The 19,986-nt window shown below is 38.3% G+C and overlaps 1 protein-coding gene across 2 annotated transcripts in view; it reads left to right on the top strand.

Annotated features, from left to right (window-relative positions):
* Nucleotides 1–19,986, top strand: part of SYT9 (synaptotagmin 9) — a 161,815-nt gene that overhangs the window by 100,468 nt on the left and 41,361 nt on the right. The window contains exons 4-6 of one of the 2 annotated variants that reach the window (XR_013994241.1): nucleotides 15,150–15,270; nucleotides 16,747–16,918; nucleotides 19,029–19,153. Coding sequence is in view for 1 of the 2 variants with exons in the window: in XM_081063428.1 (XP_080919554.1) it covers nucleotides 15,150–15,270; nucleotides 16,747–16,918; nucleotides 19,024–19,153 (423 nt within the window). In the remaining variant the exon portion in view is untranslated. Of the gene's footprint in view, nucleotides 1–15,149; nucleotides 15,271–16,746; nucleotides 16,919–19,023; nucleotides 19,154–19,986 lie in introns of both variants that reach the window. The other variant, XM_081063428.1, reaches the window with a different exon arrangement.

Raw genomic sequence — 19,986 nt, 5'->3', positions numbered from 1 at the left:
AATGTTTGTTGAATGAAGAATAAACCAATGAATTATCTTGGTTTTATTTGCCATGTTTGAGTGTGTGTGTCCATGCACCTCGCACTAATTCATTCTAATCTCTGTCAAACATTTAAGTCTCTTAATAAATACACCAGGTTTTCTTTATTTCTGTAGAAGAGAGCCTTTTAGGGCAGGGAGCAGGGAGTGGTGTGGAGAGGAAAATTAAGAGAACCAGTACGTAAGACAAATGTCCATATACACATGAGTCTGTTTCTGAGCTCTCTGTATAATTCCATTGGTCTCTTTGCCCTGCACAAGTGCTGCAGTAGACCAGTCTATTCTGGACACTAGTTCAGTAGCATTCTAATTAGTTTTCCTATCCAGTAGAGCAAGGTCTCCCAATTTGTTCTTCCTCAAGAGAATCTTGACTGTTCTTAGATCTTTGCATGTCTAAATAAAACTTAGAATCAGTTTGTCAAGTTGCAATCTGATTGGAATTACGTTTAGCCTATAGATCAACTGGAGACTATAATATAGAGACTTCCAATCTATGAACATGGTATATCTCTTCATTTGTTTAGGCCTTTCTTAACTTTACTCAGCAATACTTTGTTTTTTTCTATAAAGAAATATTGGACATTTGAGGTTAAATTTATTCCAAGGCACTTGAAATTTTTTGATGCTGTTTTTAAGTGAATATTTTTTCTTGTTTTTTTCTGGTATATGAAAATGAAATTTATTTTTGTTCACTGACCCTATATCCATCAATCCATAAATCATCAATAAACACGTTTATTAATTCTAATAATTTATCTGTAGAGATTTTTTTATTTCTTTACATATATCTAACAAAAATGACAGACTTCATTCTTCATTCAACACTTTACTTCTTTTATTGCCTTTTATGCCTTATTTCACTAGCTAGAACCTCAGGTACAATGTAGAATAGTAGTAATGTGTCTTATTCCTAGCATTAATTGAGAAGCTTTCCACACTTCACCATTAAGTAAACCACTGCAGTGGCCTTCTTTTTAGATGCTCTCCATCTGATAAGCAAATTCTCCTTTGATATCTCGTCTGTTAAAAGCTTTTATTGTAAATAAATGCTTGATTTTATCGTATTTTTCTATATTCATTTAGATAATTATATGATTTTTCTCTTTATTCTGTTAATTATTTTCCTATGATTCACAAATTTATTCTGAGCTAGCCCTGAACACAATGACTTGCAGTAAATGCCCTTGCAGTTTCCCCTTCAGGCAAAAATTTTCATTAAAATTGATAAAGAAGGTATCTGGACACACACACACACACACACACACACACACACACAGACGGCAGTATTGAATAATGGTTTTACTGTTGTTTTTATTTAGATGTAATTGACATATAACATTGTGTAGTCTTTATTCTGTTGTTGTAGACAGTTGTTTTTAATATTCTATATGTTAAATCAACATTGGAAACTTGAGATAAAACAAATCTGGTAGTAATATAGTATCATTTTTATGATACTATATGTTTTTCTGCACTCAGTTTTCTAACATTTTGTTTAATGGTTCAATCCCAGTTTGAATATAATTGATCTGTAATTTTGCCTTCTTGTAATTTCCATCTCAGATTTTGGTACCCAATATATGATGGGTTCAAAAAATGAATTGGGGAGTATTCCCTGTTTTTCTATTTTCTGGAAGTGTTTACATAATATTGGCTTTATTTCTTCCCTAAATATTTAATAGAATTCACCAGTGACACAAAATGGGCCTGAAATTTTCTTTATGGTGAGGTTTTTAATTGCAGATTTATTTATTTAATGAGCCATAGAAATTCAGTCTTTAATTCTTATAAAAATTTTATAAAATTTTGTGTTTTGAAAAACTCATGCATTTTGTCTAATTTTAAAAATCTATGGGTGTAAAGTTGTTTATAAAATCCTTTTATAATCTTTTTAATTCTTTCCATAAAGATCTGTAATGGTGTTGCATTTTTCAACCATGACATGGTTATTTGTGCCTTTTTCTCCCCTGCCCGTCTTTTGCATCTGTCTTGAAAGAAGATTAGCGATGTTTATTAGCCTTTTGAAAGCTGACTTTTGGCTTTGTTGATTCCCTCTAAACATATTTGTTTTCTGTTTCATTAATTTGTGCTCTTACGTTTATTGTCTTTCTTCTACTTACTTTGGGTTTAAATTGTTGTTCTTTTTTCAAGCTTTTGACATAGATGCTTTCATCAGTGATAATCAGCCTTATTTTGTTCAGTGTTACACATTTAAAGCTAAAAAATTTCCCTTAATCTGATTTTAATTAATGTTATAATCTTAATGTGTGTGTTTCTCCTTTACTCTCACACTACTGCCACACTCACAACACTTGTGACACGAGACACGTGGAGGTTATTCCCACACCAAGAAGTTCTGCGACACCAGCTATGTATCCTACAATTTAATTCATTTCTGACATTATCTACCTGGAGAAGGTATCAGATCCCACAGTTTAAGGGCTCAGTCCTATGACACTGCCCCCACTTCAGATTCTGATGGCAAGTAGTAGGTCCCCAGGTTACCCACAATTGTTATCTGACTTGCCTACAAATTGGAGGTTGTCATGATCTCCCCCACCTTGGGTTTTATTATTTGCTAGAGTAGCTCACATAATTCAGGGAAACGTTTATGTTTATCAGTTTAGTAAAGAATTCAGATGAACAACCAGATGAAAAGAAACATAGGGCAAGGTCTAAGAGGGTCCCAAGCACAGAGAGATTTTGTCCCATGGAGTTGGAGTGCATCACCCTCCTGGTATATGTGGATGTGCTCCCCAGACCCAACATTATAGGGATTTTATAGAGGCTTCTTCATGTAGGCATGTTCTGTTGTGAACTCCATTTGCAGCCCCTTCCCCTCTCTGGACAATGGGCGATGGGGCTGAAAACTCCACACTTCTAATCATGGCTTGATCTTTCTGGAGACCAGACCGCATCCAGGATCCATCTGGGAGTCCACTCAGAGTCACTTAAGTAGAGCAAAAGATATTCCTACTGCTCTTATCACTTAGGAACTTACAAGGGTTTCAGGAACTCTGTGTCAGGAACAGGGACAAAGACCAAGTATATATTTCTTATTATAAATCACAGTATGCAGACTTCTCGATGTATTATTTTCATTATCATCCAGATCAATATATTTATAATTTTCATTGTGATTTTTACTTGGACCCATGGTTTATTTGAAAGTGTATTTCTTAGTTTCAGAACATATGGAAACATTCTAGTTATCTTTTTTGTTATAGATTTCTAGCTTAATTGCATCACGGTCATGCCTCATCCTGTCTAACATCTCTGCTAGGCCCTGATGTTAACTAACCTCCTTCCAGAATGTCTTCCATGACATTAACTGTTGATCTCTAGGTGAGAATGTGTGATGGTTGAGTACACAGCACATGGACCACAACCACCTCTCCCCTTTTTAATACAGGAAAACATCTGTGAAAAGGCAAGTTGAAATGAGGGCATTGTTTGTGTGCAATAAAGGATTAACTCAGCAAGCTTGGGGAACTCAAACCCTGCATATTCCAGAGAAAAGACTGGCTTTTAACTGGTTCCTGAGAGATAACCTCTAAGCCCTTAGAATATCCTACCTGATAAGAAAGAGTTCTTTGTATAACAGACCTTGGGCCACACCACATATTTGATGCTAACAATGTGATTTATGGCGAACACTTGTTTTGTTCACCTTGGGTCCTGCGCCATGCTGTTTGACCTCTGATGAGGGGAACGAAAACTGATTAGCTGAGGTCAGTTATGTGGGCACTTCTTGCCACCTGCAGTAAGAACCTTGGACATCAAGGTTTAGGTGAGCTTCTCTGGTTGGCAGTCCTTCACATGCATTGTCACATATCGCTGCTAGGAGAGAGAGTTAAGTGCTCTCTGTGTGACTGCATTGGGAAAGCACCACTGGAAGCTCATTCCTGGTTTCCAATGGACTCTACCCTATGTATCTTTCACTTTGCTGACTTTAATGCATCCTTTTCCTGTAATAAACCACAGCTATGTGTATTACAGCCTTTCTGGGTCACGTTAGTCCTTCTAGTGAATCATCAAACCTGAGGGTGGGCTTAGGGACCCCCAATACAGTGGTACTCAGAAAATATTGAGGAGACTGAGGTATCAAAAATGTGTTGATAATGATTCTCTTTGCCTAAGTTGTATAACCTTCTGTAAAGCCAAAGTTCAGCAATTTTAGTGATGTCAATATCATACAAATAGTATTAAATAATAATTAATCAGAACTTCCAGTTAAATACATCAGATGAAAAACATAAGATTGCCTCCACAACCTTTTACGGCTCCCCATCCATAAAATTATTATAAAGGAGCTATGAATGTCATAAGTAGAGATTTTTGTTTTGACCCTTCAGTTATAAATATAGACAATTAGGGATGTCCTAGAATCTGAGGAAAATCAACATCATGAAAGAGAAGGTCCAAAATAAACAAATATCAACTGATCACTGGAGAAAGAGGTTAAAGCAAGAGAGAATTCTAACATCAATCACCGAGGACCAAGCAACATCAGTGAAAACAAGATATCTAAATACCTTTTGGGGAAATTTCAGAAGGTGCAAGTATAAAGTACAAATAGATAATCTTAAAACCTCCTTGAGAGAAAAATAATCTACAAAAGAATGGCTTCAAACACCCCATCTGGAACATGAAGTATTAGGAGACATTGTTGTGACAATATGAAATGATTCTAAGATAAAGTAATTTGAACCTAAATTCCATGCCCTGCCAACTTTCCTTCAAGAATTAGAGCACAATAAAGATTGTTTTAACTACCTGTGAACAACACGCATTACTAAAAAAGTTGCTCAAGGGTATACTCAAACACAATGAAAAAGTGTATCTAAAAGGGAGGATGATTTGGGTTTTAAGAAACTGAAATGAGCTAAGAAATAAGAATATTTTAACCATGGCTTAAATGATTGTTAATACTTTGGCTATGAAACATATTGGAATAGTAAACCATATTTGAAAAGACAAAAACATAGTAAATTCTAGGAAGAAGAAGATTTGGATACAAAATTAACAAGCTTGATTTAATAGACATATAGAAATTTATCCCTTACAAATAGAGAACACACATTATTTTCAGATGCATTTGAGCACAAATGAATGGGGTAGATAAGATAGGATAGGATAATATTTTAAATGGTTGAAACCATCAAGGCATATTCTATGAACTCAAGGCAATAAAACTAGAAAATAAAAATATAGTCCTCTGTAAAATCTTCTCAGAATTTTTAAATCCCCATTATTAATTTACATATGATAAAATTAACCAATTTTAAGTGTACAAGTTCTGTCACATGTATATAGTCACAGTAACCACCACCATAACCATGACATAGAATATATCTATCATCCCCAAAGGTTTCCCAGTGCCCCTTTTCAGTCGATCCCCTCTTCCCACTTCTGGTCCCTAGCACCCACTGATTATTTTATGTCACTGTAATTTTGCTTTTCCTAGAATTTCATATAAAAGGGATCAAACAATATGTTGTCTTTTGTGTGTAGCTTCTTTCATTCAGCATAATGCTTTTGATACATATTTATGTTGTTTCTTGTATTAGTAGTTTGTTTCATTTGGTTGCTGTATAGTATTCCATTGTATGGATATACATATTTTTAATCCATTCACCATTTGATGTACATTTGGGTTTCTTTTTATTTTGGACTTAGAACAATTGTATACAAGTCTTTGGATGGAAATGTGATTTTCTTTCACTTGAGTAAGTAGGTATAGGATTTCTGGGTCATTTGGCAAGTGTATATGTCATTTTAAAGGAAACTGTCAAACTATTTTTCCAAAATGGTTTTAACATTTTGCCTTTCCAGCTGCATCTTATAAGAGGATCAATTTGCTTTACATCCTGGGCAACAATTCATATTGTCAGTCTTTTATTTCAGCTATTCTAGTGGGTGTGTAGTGATGTGGTTTAATGTAATTTTGATGAAGTGTCTGCTCAGATCTTTTGCCCATATTTTTGTCAGGTTGTTTGTATATATTCTGGATGTAAATCTTTTATTAGCTGTATGCGTGTGTTTTACAAGTATGATCCTGTGGCTTAACCTTTCCCTTTCCTAACAATGTGTTTTGAAGAGCAAAAGTTTTTAACTTCAATGAAGCACAGATTATCAGTTTTTTTCTATTATGCTTTGTGCTTTTTGTGTCCATCTAAGGGATCTTTGTCTAACCCACTCACAAACATTTTCTCTTATGCTTTCTTCTAGAATTTTCATAGTTTCAGTTCTTACATGATCGATTTCCAAGCTATAATTATTTTATGTGATGTGAAGAAAAAAACATGTTTTTGTTTTGTTTTGTTTTGTTTTGTTCCAAATAGATATCTAACTATTCTAGTACTTTTCTTCCTTAAATTTTGTGGCACCTTTCTAGAAAATTACTTGACCATATAAATGAGGGTCTACTTCTGGCCTCTTCATTCTGTTCTTTTGATCAATATGTCTGTCCTTTTGCCAATACCTCACTATCTTGACTGCTGTAGTTTTATTCTACGTTTCATAATCAGGTAAAGTCATCCAATTTTGTTCTTTTTTAAAATGATTTTTAATATTATAGTTTTTTTGCATTTCCGTATAAATTTTTAGAATCAGTTTGAAAGTACCTACAAAAGGTATGTTGGGCTTTTGATTTAAATTGTATTGAATTTACAGGTCAATTAGGGAAGAACTGACATTTTAACAATGTTGAGTCTCTTGATCCATGAATCTGAAATATCTCTCCACTTATTTCAGTGTTATCTAATTTTTTTCAGCAATGTTTTATACTTTTCAGTGTACAGGTCTTATACATAGTATACTAAATTTATCTATAAGTATATATGTAACTGTATTTTTCATTTCAGTTCTCAGTTGTTTCATTTCTAGTATATAGAAATCATGTTTCTTTTTGTTGTTCATTTGTCTTGCTAAACTTATTTTAGTAGTTTTTTGTAGATTCCTGAGGATTTCTCCATAAACACTTATGGCATCTGCAAATAAGACAGTTTTACTTCTTCCTTTTTGAGGTGAATATCATCTATTTCTGCCTTATTTCACTGGCTGGACCCTCTAGTAGAGTGTTGAATAGAAGTGGTAAGAGCAGACATTCTAGCCATGTTTCTTAACCTTAGGGAGAAAGTGTTCAGTCTTTCATCATTCAGTATAATGTTAACTGTAGTATTTTATAGATGTCTCTTCTAATAGAAGGAAGTCCCCTCCTATTCCTAGTGTGCTGAGAGCTTTTATCCTGAATAGGTACTGACTTTGGTCAAATGGTTGTTTTATATCTATCAGTATGGTTTGTTTTTTGGGTTTTTTTTTTCCTCAGTATTTTGATATAGTGATTTACCTTAATTTAGATTTTCAAATGTTAAGCCAAACTTGCATTCCCAGGATAAATCCTATTTGTTTAACATATTTCTGGGTTTGATTTGCTAAAATATTATTAAGGATAATTGTATCTGTGTTCATAAGAAGAGTGGTCTGTAGTTTTCTTAAAATATCTTTGTCTAATTTTAGTATCAGGATATTGCTGTGCTCATATAATGAGCTGAGAAATGTTCCCACCTCTTCTATTATCTGGAAACGCTTATGTGGAATTGGTATTAGTTCTTTCTGAAATGGGCTAGAGTTTTCTTTGTGAGAATGTTTTTAACTATGACTTCAATTTATTTAGTGGATTAAGGACTATTTGGTTATCTATTTTTTTCCTTAGTTTGGTATAGTGGTTTTTGTCTTTCAAGTAATTTGTTCATTTAATCTAAGTTGTCAAATTTATTGGAATAAAATTATTCATAATATTCCTTTTATCATTATTTTAATTTTATAGTATCTGTACAGATATGCCCATTTCCATTCTTGATATTGAAAAATTAATATTTTCTCATTTTCTTTCCTGATGAATCTTGTTAGGATGTTGGTTTCATTGATTTTTCTCTAGTGTTTTCATTTCATTGTTCCCACTTATGTTTATTATTTCCTTTCTTTAAATCTACTTTGTGTTTGATTTTCACTCTTTTGTGTATGTGTGTGGTTCTAAGTTGAAGCTCAGATCATTGTTTTTAGATGATACTTCTTTTTTAATATAAGCATTTAATGCTATAAATTTTCCTCTAAGCATTGCTTTGGATGTGTCCTACAAATTTTGACATGCTGTGTTTTCATTTTCATTCCATCAAAATAATTTTTAATATCCCTTATGATTTGTTTCTTTGACTTGTGTGTAATTTATAAAGTATTGTTTAATTTCCAAATATTTGGGAGATTTTCTAGATGTCTATGATTGAATTCATAGATGCTTAATTTTATTCTTCTTAAAGAACGTACTTTGTTTCAATCTATTTTATTTTTTTCAACGTATTTTATTTCAATCTTTAATGAGGATTTTTTATGGCCTAGAATATGGTTTATTATGGTGAATGTTTGACATATACTTGAAAAAATGTCCATTTTGCTCTTGTTGGATGGAGTGTTAATAGGTAGAGTAAGCAACTCAACTCCAAAAAAACAAACAACCCAATTAAAAAATGGGCAGAGGACTTGAAGAGACATTTTTCTAAAAAGGACATACAGAAGGCAAGAAGACATATGAAGAAATGCTCAACCTCACTAACCATCAGAGAAATGCAAATAAAAACCACAATGAGATACCACCTCACTCCAGTCAAATGGCTATAATCAATAAATCAACAAACAACAAATGCTGGCGTGGATGTGGAGAAAAGGGAACGCTAGTGCACTGTTGGTGGGATTGCAGATTAGTGCAGCCACTATGGAAAACAGTATGGAGGTATCTCAGGAATCTGAAAATGGAACTACCCTATGATCCAGTAATTCCACTCCTAGGCATCTATCCGGAGAAATCCAAAACTCCAATTCAAAAATCTGTATGCGCTCCTATGTTTATTGCAGCACTTTACACAATAGCCAAGATATGGAAACAACCGAAATGCCCATCGGTAGATGACTGGATTAAGAAGCTGTGGTACATTTATACAATGGAGTATTACGCAGCCATAAAGAAGAAAGAAATCTTATCATTTGCAGCAACATGGATGGATCTAGAGAACATTATGTTAAGTGAAATAAGTCAGAAAGAGAAAGACAAGTACCATATGATCTCACTTATATATGGAATCTAAGGAAAAGACTATGTGAATGAACTAATCAGAAACAGTTTTGGGGACACAAAGAAAAAACCGAGAGTTGTTAGATGGGCGGGGGGGGGGGGTTGGGGATAAGGGGAAAGGTGAAGGGATTTGGAAGCAGCTGGTAACCACAAGATGGCCTCAGGGTTTTTTTGAAAATTAATTTGGGGAAGGTATTCAATAATGTTGTAAAGATTTTGTTGGGTATCCGATGGACATGCGTCCTATTTGGGAGACCACCTCAGGGATACTGTGGATACCTGATCATAGCATTGTACACCAGAAGCTAAACATTAATGAATGCCAACTATAATTTTATATATATAATGTGATGGTTCAGTGTGAGGTCGGAGGGATAGTGGATGGGGGGAGGGGGGTTCACAGGGTGAGGGATATAAATGATGAACGTCTAAGTATTACCTTGTCTTGTACACCTGAAACTAATAAATAAAAAAATTAAAAAATAGGTAGAGTAAGTATCAATTAGGTCAAGTTGGTTGATAATGTTGTTCAAGTCTTTTATATCCTTGTTTTCTGCTTACTTGTACAATCAATTACTGATAAAGCAATGTTTTAATCACTAACTCTACTTGTGGGTTTACTATTTCTCCTCGTAATTCTATTGGATTTGTTTAATATATTCATATGTTGAAGTTCTGTTATTAGATGCATACTCATTTAGGATTATGTCCTCTCGATGATTTGACCCACTATGGATAAAATTTCCCCTTCCTCCTGGTAATATTCCTTGGTCTGAAATCTTTTTTGATATTAATACAGCCACTACAACTTTCTTTTGGTTAGTGGTTACATGGACTAATTTTTTCATCCTTTTTAAACCTATCTTTGTCATGCTATTTGAAGTGGGTTCCTGTAGACAGCATATGAGTCTTGCCTATGTGACGATTTCTGTCCTTTCAATTGAAGGTATTAGGCAAATACATTTAAAGTAGTTATCAGTAAGTTAGCATTTAAACCTACCTTTTCTGTTTGTTCCATCTGTATTTTTTTCTTTTTTCCTGCCTTTTTTTGGATTGAGTATTTTTATATTCCATTTTATCTTCAATAATAGCTTCTTACATATATCTATTAGCTCTTTTAGTGGTTACTCTAGTCTTTAAAATGTACATCTTCATATTATTTTATTAATCTTTATTATTTCTGTTCTTCTGTTTGCTTTGCTTTTAATTTGTGTTTATTTTCTGGTTTCTTAGAGTGGAAGCTGAGGTCACTGACTTGAGAGATTTTCCTTTTAGTGTAATAGAGGCATTTTAGTGCTGTAAATTTCCCTTTAGCTGCATTCCACAAATTTTAATATGTTGTGTTTTCATTTCAATTCAGTTTAAAATACTTTCTAAGTTCTCTTTTGATTTCTTCTTTGATCCATGGGTTATTTAGAAATGTGTTATTTAGTTCTCAAATGTTTGGAGATTTTCCACATAACTTTTTGTTACTGATTTCTAATTCATTTCCATTGTACCCAGAAAATATACTTTGCATGTTCTCAAATTTAATTGAGCTTTCTTTTATGGCCCAGAATATGGTCTATCTTGTTCAATGTTATGGGTGTACTTGAAAAGAATGTGTATTCTGCTGCTGTTTGGTCGAGTGTTGTTTGTTTGTTTTAATGCTACTAGTTAGGCCAACTTAGTTGATAGTGTTGTTCAAGTAGTTAAATCTCTGATAATAACTTGTGTATCCTCACAATTCTGTCAGTTTTAATTTCATGTATTTTGAGGGTGTGCTATCTGGTGCCTAAATATTTGGAATTGTTATGTGTTTTGATAAACTGACCCCTTTATCATAATGCAGTGACCCTCTTTGTCCATATTAATATTCATTGCTCTGACATATACTTTGTCTGATATTAATTTAGCAACTCTAAATTTCTTTTTATTAGTGTTAGTATGACATATCTTTTTCTATTCTTTTACTTTTGATCTACTTATATCTTTACATTTAAAGTAACTTTCTTATAGAGAGCAAGAATTAGATCTTGCTATTTTATTGAATCAATCTTTGCCTTTTATTTGGATGTTTATATCACTTACCATTAATATAATTATTGGAATAATTAGGTTTAAATTTAACATCTTACTATTTGTTGTGTTTCCTGCAGATTTGTCTCTTCTGATCTTGCTTTTCCTTTTTTCTGCCTTCTTTTGGATTGATTTAATATTTTAAAGCATTCATTTTATCTCCTTTTTTAGCTTATTAGCTATAAGTCCTTCTTTTATTATTTTAGTCATTGCTCTTGGGTTTATAGTATACATCTTTAATATACACAACCTAACTTAAAGTTATATTATAATACTTGTACTACACATAGTACAAGACCCCTACAACAGTTCTAGTTCCATATCTTCTCAATGAATAACCCCAATAAAATGAGAATTTCTCAATATTGATTTTCTAATCTCAGGGAGGACTCTAAGAGGTCCTGCCTGGGTTACATACTCATCCCTGAATAGACAACAGCAGACTGGGGCGTGAATATTTTGGTAAGCCTGAAATCCTGCAGCAGCCTTCCTAGAGCTTCATGGAATTGGGAAAGAGCTCACCGAAAGAACCCAGGAAGAGGAACTGCAAAAGTGTACTAGTTAGACAAAAAGTAAAGCTATCATAGACCACTACAGGCAAACATATCACAGAAAGAGGTTACAGATTGGCAGGTAGAGAATTCACATGCACTTGCTATGAATTCCCAATATATCTTGCCAACACTACTGAACTTGGCTACACAAAACTGGAGAAAATGAAGCATTTCTCTGTATGACATTTTCCTTCCCCTTGTACCCCCCAGGGCACGCAGCCACCAGTGACACTTCTGCTATCTGATTTCTGTCAAGCTGGAAAAGAAGCCAAATACTCCACCACCCTTTTATATTTGACTCTTATCAGCATTCTGGGGGAAAATATATAAGCACTCTGTATAAGGCAGAGTTTGTCAGCCTCGATATTACTGACATTTTGGACCGGGTAATTCTTTGTAGTAAGGGGCTGCCCTTTGCATTGTAGGATGTTTAGCAGATCACTGAACTCTACCCACTAGGTGTCAGTAACACCCCCCAACACCCCCCCACACCCCCCCACACCCCCGTCCCCAGTTGTGACAATCAAAAATGTCTTCAGGTTATGTCAAATGTCCCCTGCAGGAGCAAAATTGCTCCTTGTTGAAAACCACTGATTTAACAGAATGTTTACAAACATTGAGATCTACAAGTTCTTGACCTCAAATTAGTATCAGCTGATGAGAAGGCAGAGTTAGCATTAGGTGCTGTCAACTCCTGACCCATACCCCAGCAAGCCCATTCCTATGTCTGTTGGTTACCACTGCAGAAATGGCTCTCAGCACCTGGAAAAGAGCAATGCTCAACAACCACAACCACAACAAATGTTAAAAGAATAGATGAGTGGGTGGATGGATGGATAGATGGATGGATAAAAAGAAAAATATGGATGCTTATCCACAGTGTTACTCTGGGGAAAGGATTGCCATAAGTGGTAGGTACATAAAAGGGGGGGGGGTATTTTACGGCTTTTACTTAAAATTTTCTGTATTTGAATTTTATCATTTTTACTTTCATGACTTAGACTATTTTAAATGATTTGTTTTTAAAGCACTTAGAAACCAAAGCCAGCATTTTCTCTTTGATAACTATTTATTTAATTTGCTGGGGTTTTTTCTTTTTTAAGTACAAATGTGGACTTTAGCCCTACTTCGCATTCTGTATATATCACCACCTCTGAAGCTTGATTCCTTTTTCCCTTTTAACTCACGAACAAACAGCCATATAACGTAAGTATTTGTGAATGGGGTGTGTGTTGGAAAAAATGTATGTAGCACAAAAGTAACCTGACATATCACATTGAATTCTGTACTGGCCTTGAGGGCAGGGACTGGAGTGCATGCATCGTCACACCGTGAACCCTGCAGAGCTTGTGCAGTGTGGGCCCTCAGGAATTAGGTGCTGCAAAGATGGATGATGATGAAGATGATAGGCATGGTTTTGGTTACTCTGTTTTACTTTGTTAAACCGAGATTTTCTGGGCAGGTTGAGAGGACAGAAGAGTGAGCTAGGTGCAGTGAAAAGACCTCTGAGAGGACAGGTGTCTGGGCCTTTCTGCTTAAGGCAGATAGGAGAGGGCAAAGGCATAGGCCAGGGTGTAAGGAAGGATAATGATCATTTGTGGGGACAGCTGTTGCTTTTCTTTCTCCTGTGCCACCAGCAGGAACCTGGGTCAGGTCCTCTTCAGTGAGAGCAGAAACTCCTCCTGCAGGAGGGAACCCAGCAGCACAGAGCAGTCCAGTGCTTCCCCGTGTGACACCCCCGCTCCTGTAGAATTCTCATCCCTCTTTCTCATCTCCACCCCAAAGAGAAAGGCCCAGCCACCTGGGTCTCTAGAGGTCAGGGTTCCAGAACCAGGAGAGCCTGGCTTGTGAGGTGAGATCATTTATTTATATGAGACAAGTGATGCGCAAAGATACAGAGCAACCCATCTGCCTTAGCGACCAAGCAGATTCCCTTCGCCTCATCCTCCAGCAGAAGCGGTCAAGGCAGGCAGGTTGGATGAGGTGACCTTCCAGAGCTAAATCTGTGCTTCTAAAAATAGCATCCTTGGAGAATTGAGAAGGGGAGGGGAGGTTGTGGATGTTGAGGGCAAAACCGGACTCCCCAAAGCACTGTCAGTATGAAACTATTAATTAGACACCCGCACCCAGCTCAGTAACCTCAGGTATCACAGAAATTGAAACTAAATGAACTGGCTTCTTTTTTTTCTCTTTTCTGGTTTCACCCTCCCTGGGCTAAAAGGGAGAAAGAGAATCATATCTTCTGACCTATTTGAATGGCTGCACACTACCCGAGGAGATGTCTTTTCTAGCAGAGGGAAACAGGCTCCTTAGAGATACACCAAGAGAAGGCAAGCGCTGCAGCCAAGTGAGAGCTCCCCGGGGTGGGCAGTAGGGGCCTGTGGGATCTGGCTTTCACCCACCTCTCCCTGCGTGGAGAATGTACGGGGCTCGCTCTGAGGCTGGGTGTGTCCAGGACTGAGGATGTGTGGGGTCACCAGGTGCTACTCTCAGGCTTTCGGAGGCTCTTGTCCAGAGCCATGTAGGGAATAGATGTTTCCAGGGTCCAGTGGAGCTGTGTGCTGATCCACACAGGTTGTGTATGCCAGTTTGTGTGCAGTGCTCTGGCAGGTGGAGAGGCGTGTGTGTGTGTGTGTGTGTGTGTGTGTGTGTGTGTTGGGGTTGCAGTATTTGCAGAAGTTTATGGAGGTATTGTGGCCAACTTGGGGAACTGTGTAGGTAAGTGTGTGGGGCTGTGGAACAAGGATGCATGCGGACAGTGACTATTTGGAAGACTGCGGGCCTATGTGGGGCTTGTGGGAAAAATTGCGGGAGGAGACGATGTAGGAAACGGGGGACGGGAGAATCTCTGAGGGGCTGTGTGGGGATGTGTTTGGGAGACTGCACGAGGCTGTGTGCAGAGCAGGTCTGAGTACAGGGCTGTGGGTGGGTCTGTACAGTACTGCAGGTCACCTCTTTGTGTGGCTTTGTCCTGGGGGCTCGGGGTGGATGGTGATGGGGATATGAAAGAGCCACATGGGGGACTCCATGAGGAATAGTTAAGGTTGTGGGGGCCTCTGCTCTGGGGCCTGTGTTCTGGGCCATGAGGACCCGTGTGAAGCTGTGCAGGGCTGCAAGTGGCTGAACTGAGGCCGTGGGTGGCCTCCACAGCTTTGCCATCTAAAGATGGGTTCTGTTTCCTTAGGGTGCAGGCTCCTGAAGTGCACACGTTTATTCTTCTCCATGAGGCTGATGTGAAGGAGAGAGACACCCGGGAATCACGAGATGAGCAGGAGGCCCCGACTCTTCCAGTGCTGCCCTGCAGCTGATCATTTTGCGCACCAGGCTGAAGACACTTTCTAATGCTTCTGTTTGTGCTTTCTCAACAGGACAACATAGATCTTGGAGAGCTGATGTTTTCCCTCTGCTATCTTCCAACGGCTGGCAGGCTGACCATTACCATTATAAAAGCAAGGAATTTAAAAGCAATGGACATAACAGGAGCATCAGGTGGGATATTCTCTAATTCAGGCTTCCTCATATGATTCTGTTGTACCCTGCAAAGTTTCTAGTAGAGTAATAAAGCACAGGAACTCTGAAACCAAACGACCTAGGTTTAATCCCTGTCCTAGACTTAATTGCTGTGTGACCTTGGGCAAGTCACTTAACCTCTCTGGGCTTCAGATTCTCTACCTGTAAAATGAGGGTAATAGTAGTAACTGAATCATTGGGTTGTTATAAAAGTAAATGAGCTCATACATACGAAACCATAAGAATTGCACTTGGCACATACTAAATGCTACCTAATGTTAGCTATCATTATTATTTTATTATTATTATTGTTATTATTATTATTGTTATTACTCTCTCTGAGGTCTTTTTCACCATAATTGTGAATTGCACCCACAATTTGCATATGCTGATATAGCTTATCTGATTGGGTCTTTCCTTGGATGTAAGCAATTACTATCCTAGGCTTGTTGAAGAGAAAAGAATCCTATATCCTGGTAAAAGGCTCATTAGTGAGCTATGTAGTTTGGTTTTTCCAATGAATTAAGCATGTACCTTAAATTCTAAACCTTAGTAAAAAATGCCCCAACATGCAGTTCCTAACATACAAGTTCACAAACAACTTCTGCAGCAGCTACTGAAATGTGGTCATAAAATATCCAGTCCACTCACTGACTGTTGGTCATTGAAATCAAAGGACATCAGATGCAATATATTCTGCTTCCTGTACTCCGGTGTTTTTCCAAGCAGAAAAACAGATGCCCCTTCTGGCCCTCTAAGTCCCTCCTGGACAGTGTGTGGGAGTGGGCAATGCATAGTTATGCAGGTGAAGAGCAGAGAACTCCCCACGGAGCAGTAGAATAGTGAGGTGAAACCAGGAAGCAGAGACCAGCCTTGTCACCTGTCACCCCATCTCAGCGTTGTATCCTTTCCCTAACGTGCTGAACTGCTTCCGCCTTTGCAACCTGACTGTAGGCAGCTCTGGGGGTTTGAGGCTCCTGCACTTAAGCTAATCCACGCCCTGCAATTCTCCCTGTCCTCTAAGAATTCAGCTCCCTTTTCTAAAGACCTGATGTTTAGGAAAAGCGTATCTGGGATGGCTCAGAGTTGGGGCCTGCAACCCATTTCCCCATGCCTTGGAAGTGCCTTTGCGTCTCTCTTGCTGTCACAGCCAGGCAGAATTTGAATTCTAGCTGGAACGTTTTCTCATTTGATAACGGGTGTTTTCACACTATTTTTAAATTCCAAAGCATTTTGAGAAGACAGTGTCCTGTGCTTTCTCATGAATGAATGACTTAGTTATCCTAACTAACTATAGTTGCTGTCCAGGCATCGTACTTGTTAAAATCCTCCAACTCCAGCCCACGGGCAGGTGGAATTCTGCATACATAGTCCGGGAAATTCCACAGTGACGAAACTGCCAGACTAAATCTACACTTAATCTCACAGTACCCCTGATTCTCATTGTCTGTACAGATCCCTACGTGAAAGTCTCACTGATGTGTGATGGCAGACGGCTGAAGAAGAGGAAAACATCCACCAAGAGGAACACTCTGAATCCTGTTTACAATGAAGCCATAGTCTTTGATGTCCCTCCCGAGAACATTGACCAAATCCACTTGTCCATAGCGGTCATGGATTACGACCGGTGAGATACCTAGAGCTCTTTCTCAGTCCAAGTCCACTGTGCCCAGGGCTGGGAGGGCAGAGGGGCGGTGCTGGCATCAATTCTTAGCTGGTGTCCGGGTCTCTGGAGATGAGTTGGATGAGCAGGATGTGGGAAGCTGATGGATAAAGAGTCCAAACCATGCGGTCGAGTCCGGTTATCAAGGTGCCTCTCAGCACACCCATTCTTTCCTTTCCCTTTTTAATCTCTTTCTCCTTCTCCATCCTCCTCTACCCTACCGCTTCCCCTCTCCACCCCTGCACATACCCTAGATTCTCAGCTTGGAGAACTGTGACCCCATACATCTTAATCATCACTTGGGTAATCCTGCCTCGCCTTCATGGAAAGGTTCCACTCAGAACAGCAGAGTGATTACTTTGCCAAACCATCAACATTTCTAAATACGTAACTTTGTTATTTTGTCCTTCTCCCAATGTGTTTAATAAAGATCATTTCCATCCACTTAAGTCTGAAAGCAAACACAGAAATGTTCTCTTGAAAATGCTAGAATCAGTATGGGTGACAGGGTATATTAAAATGTATAAGATGCTCCACTTTCTAATTAATACAGCACAGAAGAGATATTTATAGCCTACATTGTAGCCAATTGTGTATTTAAAGAACAGATTTGAAAAACAGTCACTTTAATATGCAGAGGAAGTACCAACAGGGAATTATACATGTTAAACCAGTCATTAGACTGAAATGAAAAGTCTCTTTTTAATTGGAACCCTCCCACGTGGTCTGGGCACAATTATGAAAAAATCATTCTGACTTCTAATGTAATCTTACAAATATTATTTGTAGCTGAAAAATTTCCCGCATACCCTGAAATGTCAGCAAGGGAGCTCCAGAGCCCGCAACACTCTTCTAGCAGATGGCAGGGTGAAGCACAAACATCTTCCAACCCAGGGAGCACAGGACTGGTTCAGCTGCCCATGGGTGTGACAGTCCATGCTGGGCTGGACCTCCTTCTGTCTCCTCTGGATGACTCACAATACCAGTAGTGTCAGGCCACAGGAGGGGACATTGCCCACCAACCATGGAGAGCTAGGCCAGCAGTTTTCAAGCTATTGCCAAGTTTCCTGCGTTGACAAATCTGATTATGTGAGCTCTGCTTCAATTTAATTCTCAGTAAACTCATGAATCTGGGCTGGAAAACATCCATGGCAGAATTCATGGGGCTTCTGCATGCAACTGATTTTAATGAGCGTAGACTTGAATACCCTTCACACTACTTCCCCACCTCGTCTCCCCCTTACTCCCTACAAACAAATAGGAGAAAAATCACTCATCTTTGCGGGAAGAAAAAAGAAAGAGAGAAACTCTGGAATTTAGATCCCAAAGAGTTCATGGATGGGCCATGTCATTCTAGTTATACAAAGGATTTCTCACCAAAATCTTTTAAGGAAAAAAGGGGGGAGGGAAGCCAAGGCAGGGACCTACCCACGGAATGTTTCAGAAATATTACCACTCAAGTTAAAGGAGCCAAGTGTCTTTCTATAGTAGGGAAATCAAGTTGAGTCAAAGAAGCAAAGCTGGGTTTGGAAGGAGGGAAGAGCATGTGAAAACCGATTCCCTGAAGAGAGGGAGAAGCAAGACTAAGGGCCTCCTGCACTCTGCTCCCTTTGTAAGCTGAAGACTATGGCTGCCAGACACAGAGCTGCCCCCTTATCCATACTTGGTTGCTTCTTACAGGAATTTGAGCAGCCATTATTATAAAAAACTCCTTTCAGGGGCCCCGTTTTCATTACATGGATTTGCAGGCCTGGAGGTCAACGTACTTCCAGAACCAGAGGTGACATCCTTAGCATGCATCAGGGAGCTCTTAGGAACAAGCTAAGCCATGCCGCGTGATATTTTTGCATAGCCTAGGTCTACGAGAGGCAGACTCAGCTCTTCTCCTCTGTACCACCGAGGACAGTGTTGGATCCCAAATCCTATTGGCTATTAAACTTGGCCTGTAGTTTTAAATTAGGGAATGAAACTAACCACCCCTTTCCCTAATACCTCTCTATTAGTTTGAGTAATTGTTGTTTGTACATACCAAAATTTTAAGAAAAAACTATTGTGGGCCATTTTCACAGTGTAGGTCACAATGAGGTCATCGGCGTATGTCAAGTAGGCAACGAAGCCGAGAGGCTGGGCAGAGACCACTGGAGTGAGATGCTGTCGTATCCGCGGAAGCCCATCGCACACTGGCATTCCCTGGTGGAGGTAAGACCGCCCCCCAAATGCCTCACTTATGGAAGAGTAAATGCTTGATTGTTGCAATGCAGGTGACACCAAAAATGTGAATGTACCAGAGTGTGTGGTTCCTGGTTGTACTTTCTGGGGCTGTTAGGAATTGCATTCAATGTGAGGTTGAGTCTGTGATCCCCACCAGCCTGGTAGGTTTTGAGCATTGATCAGGGATCATCCCTCACTTTGATTTTCTTTAGGAAAGATCACGATTCTCTGATTCTGTGTTGTGGCTTTGGGTTGACATTTGAAGGACATCTTCAGGAACTGGGTGAGTGTAGCATTTCAGACCATCATATAGTGACTTATACCGGGCATCAGAAAGAGCTTGAGACTGGAAGAGAGGAGGTCTGGATTCTAGGACTGATTCTAGCATGAACTTGTGATTCTGGGCCAGTTGGTTAGTGTCAGATTCAACTATATATGATAAAAATCTAAAAAACAACAAACCATGAAACAAGTGAAGTGGAAATTTACTTGTCTTACATAAAAAAGGTTCAGAGGAAGGTAATCTAGGGTATTATAGTGGTTTCACGATCAACAGAGACCTAGACTTCTCCTGTTTTTCTGTGTCACTCACCCAGTGTGACTTTTGTTTTGGAAGGAGAGAGGAGGGTGTCACCTCATTGTATAATACGGTTACTAAGCTCTAGCCATCACATATTTTACAGGCCATAGAAATGTGGCCAAGACACACACATTTCTTTTTCAAGGATTTTCCTTGATGTCTCATGCAATGCTGATACTTAACAATTAACTTAGTCACAAAAGTTATTCACATGGACATGTGTGGGAAATATATTCTTTTT

The sequence above is a fragment of the Rhinolophus hipposideros genome (genome assembly GCF_964194185.1).
Source record: "Rhinolophus hipposideros genome assembly, chromosome: 10".
Classification (NCBI taxonomy): domain Eukaryota; kingdom Metazoa; phylum Chordata; class Mammalia; order Chiroptera; family Rhinolophidae; genus Rhinolophus; species Rhinolophus hipposideros.
The sequence above is the reverse complement of the archived record's forward strand: the minus strand, read 5'-3'. Positions and strand labels throughout refer to the sequence as shown.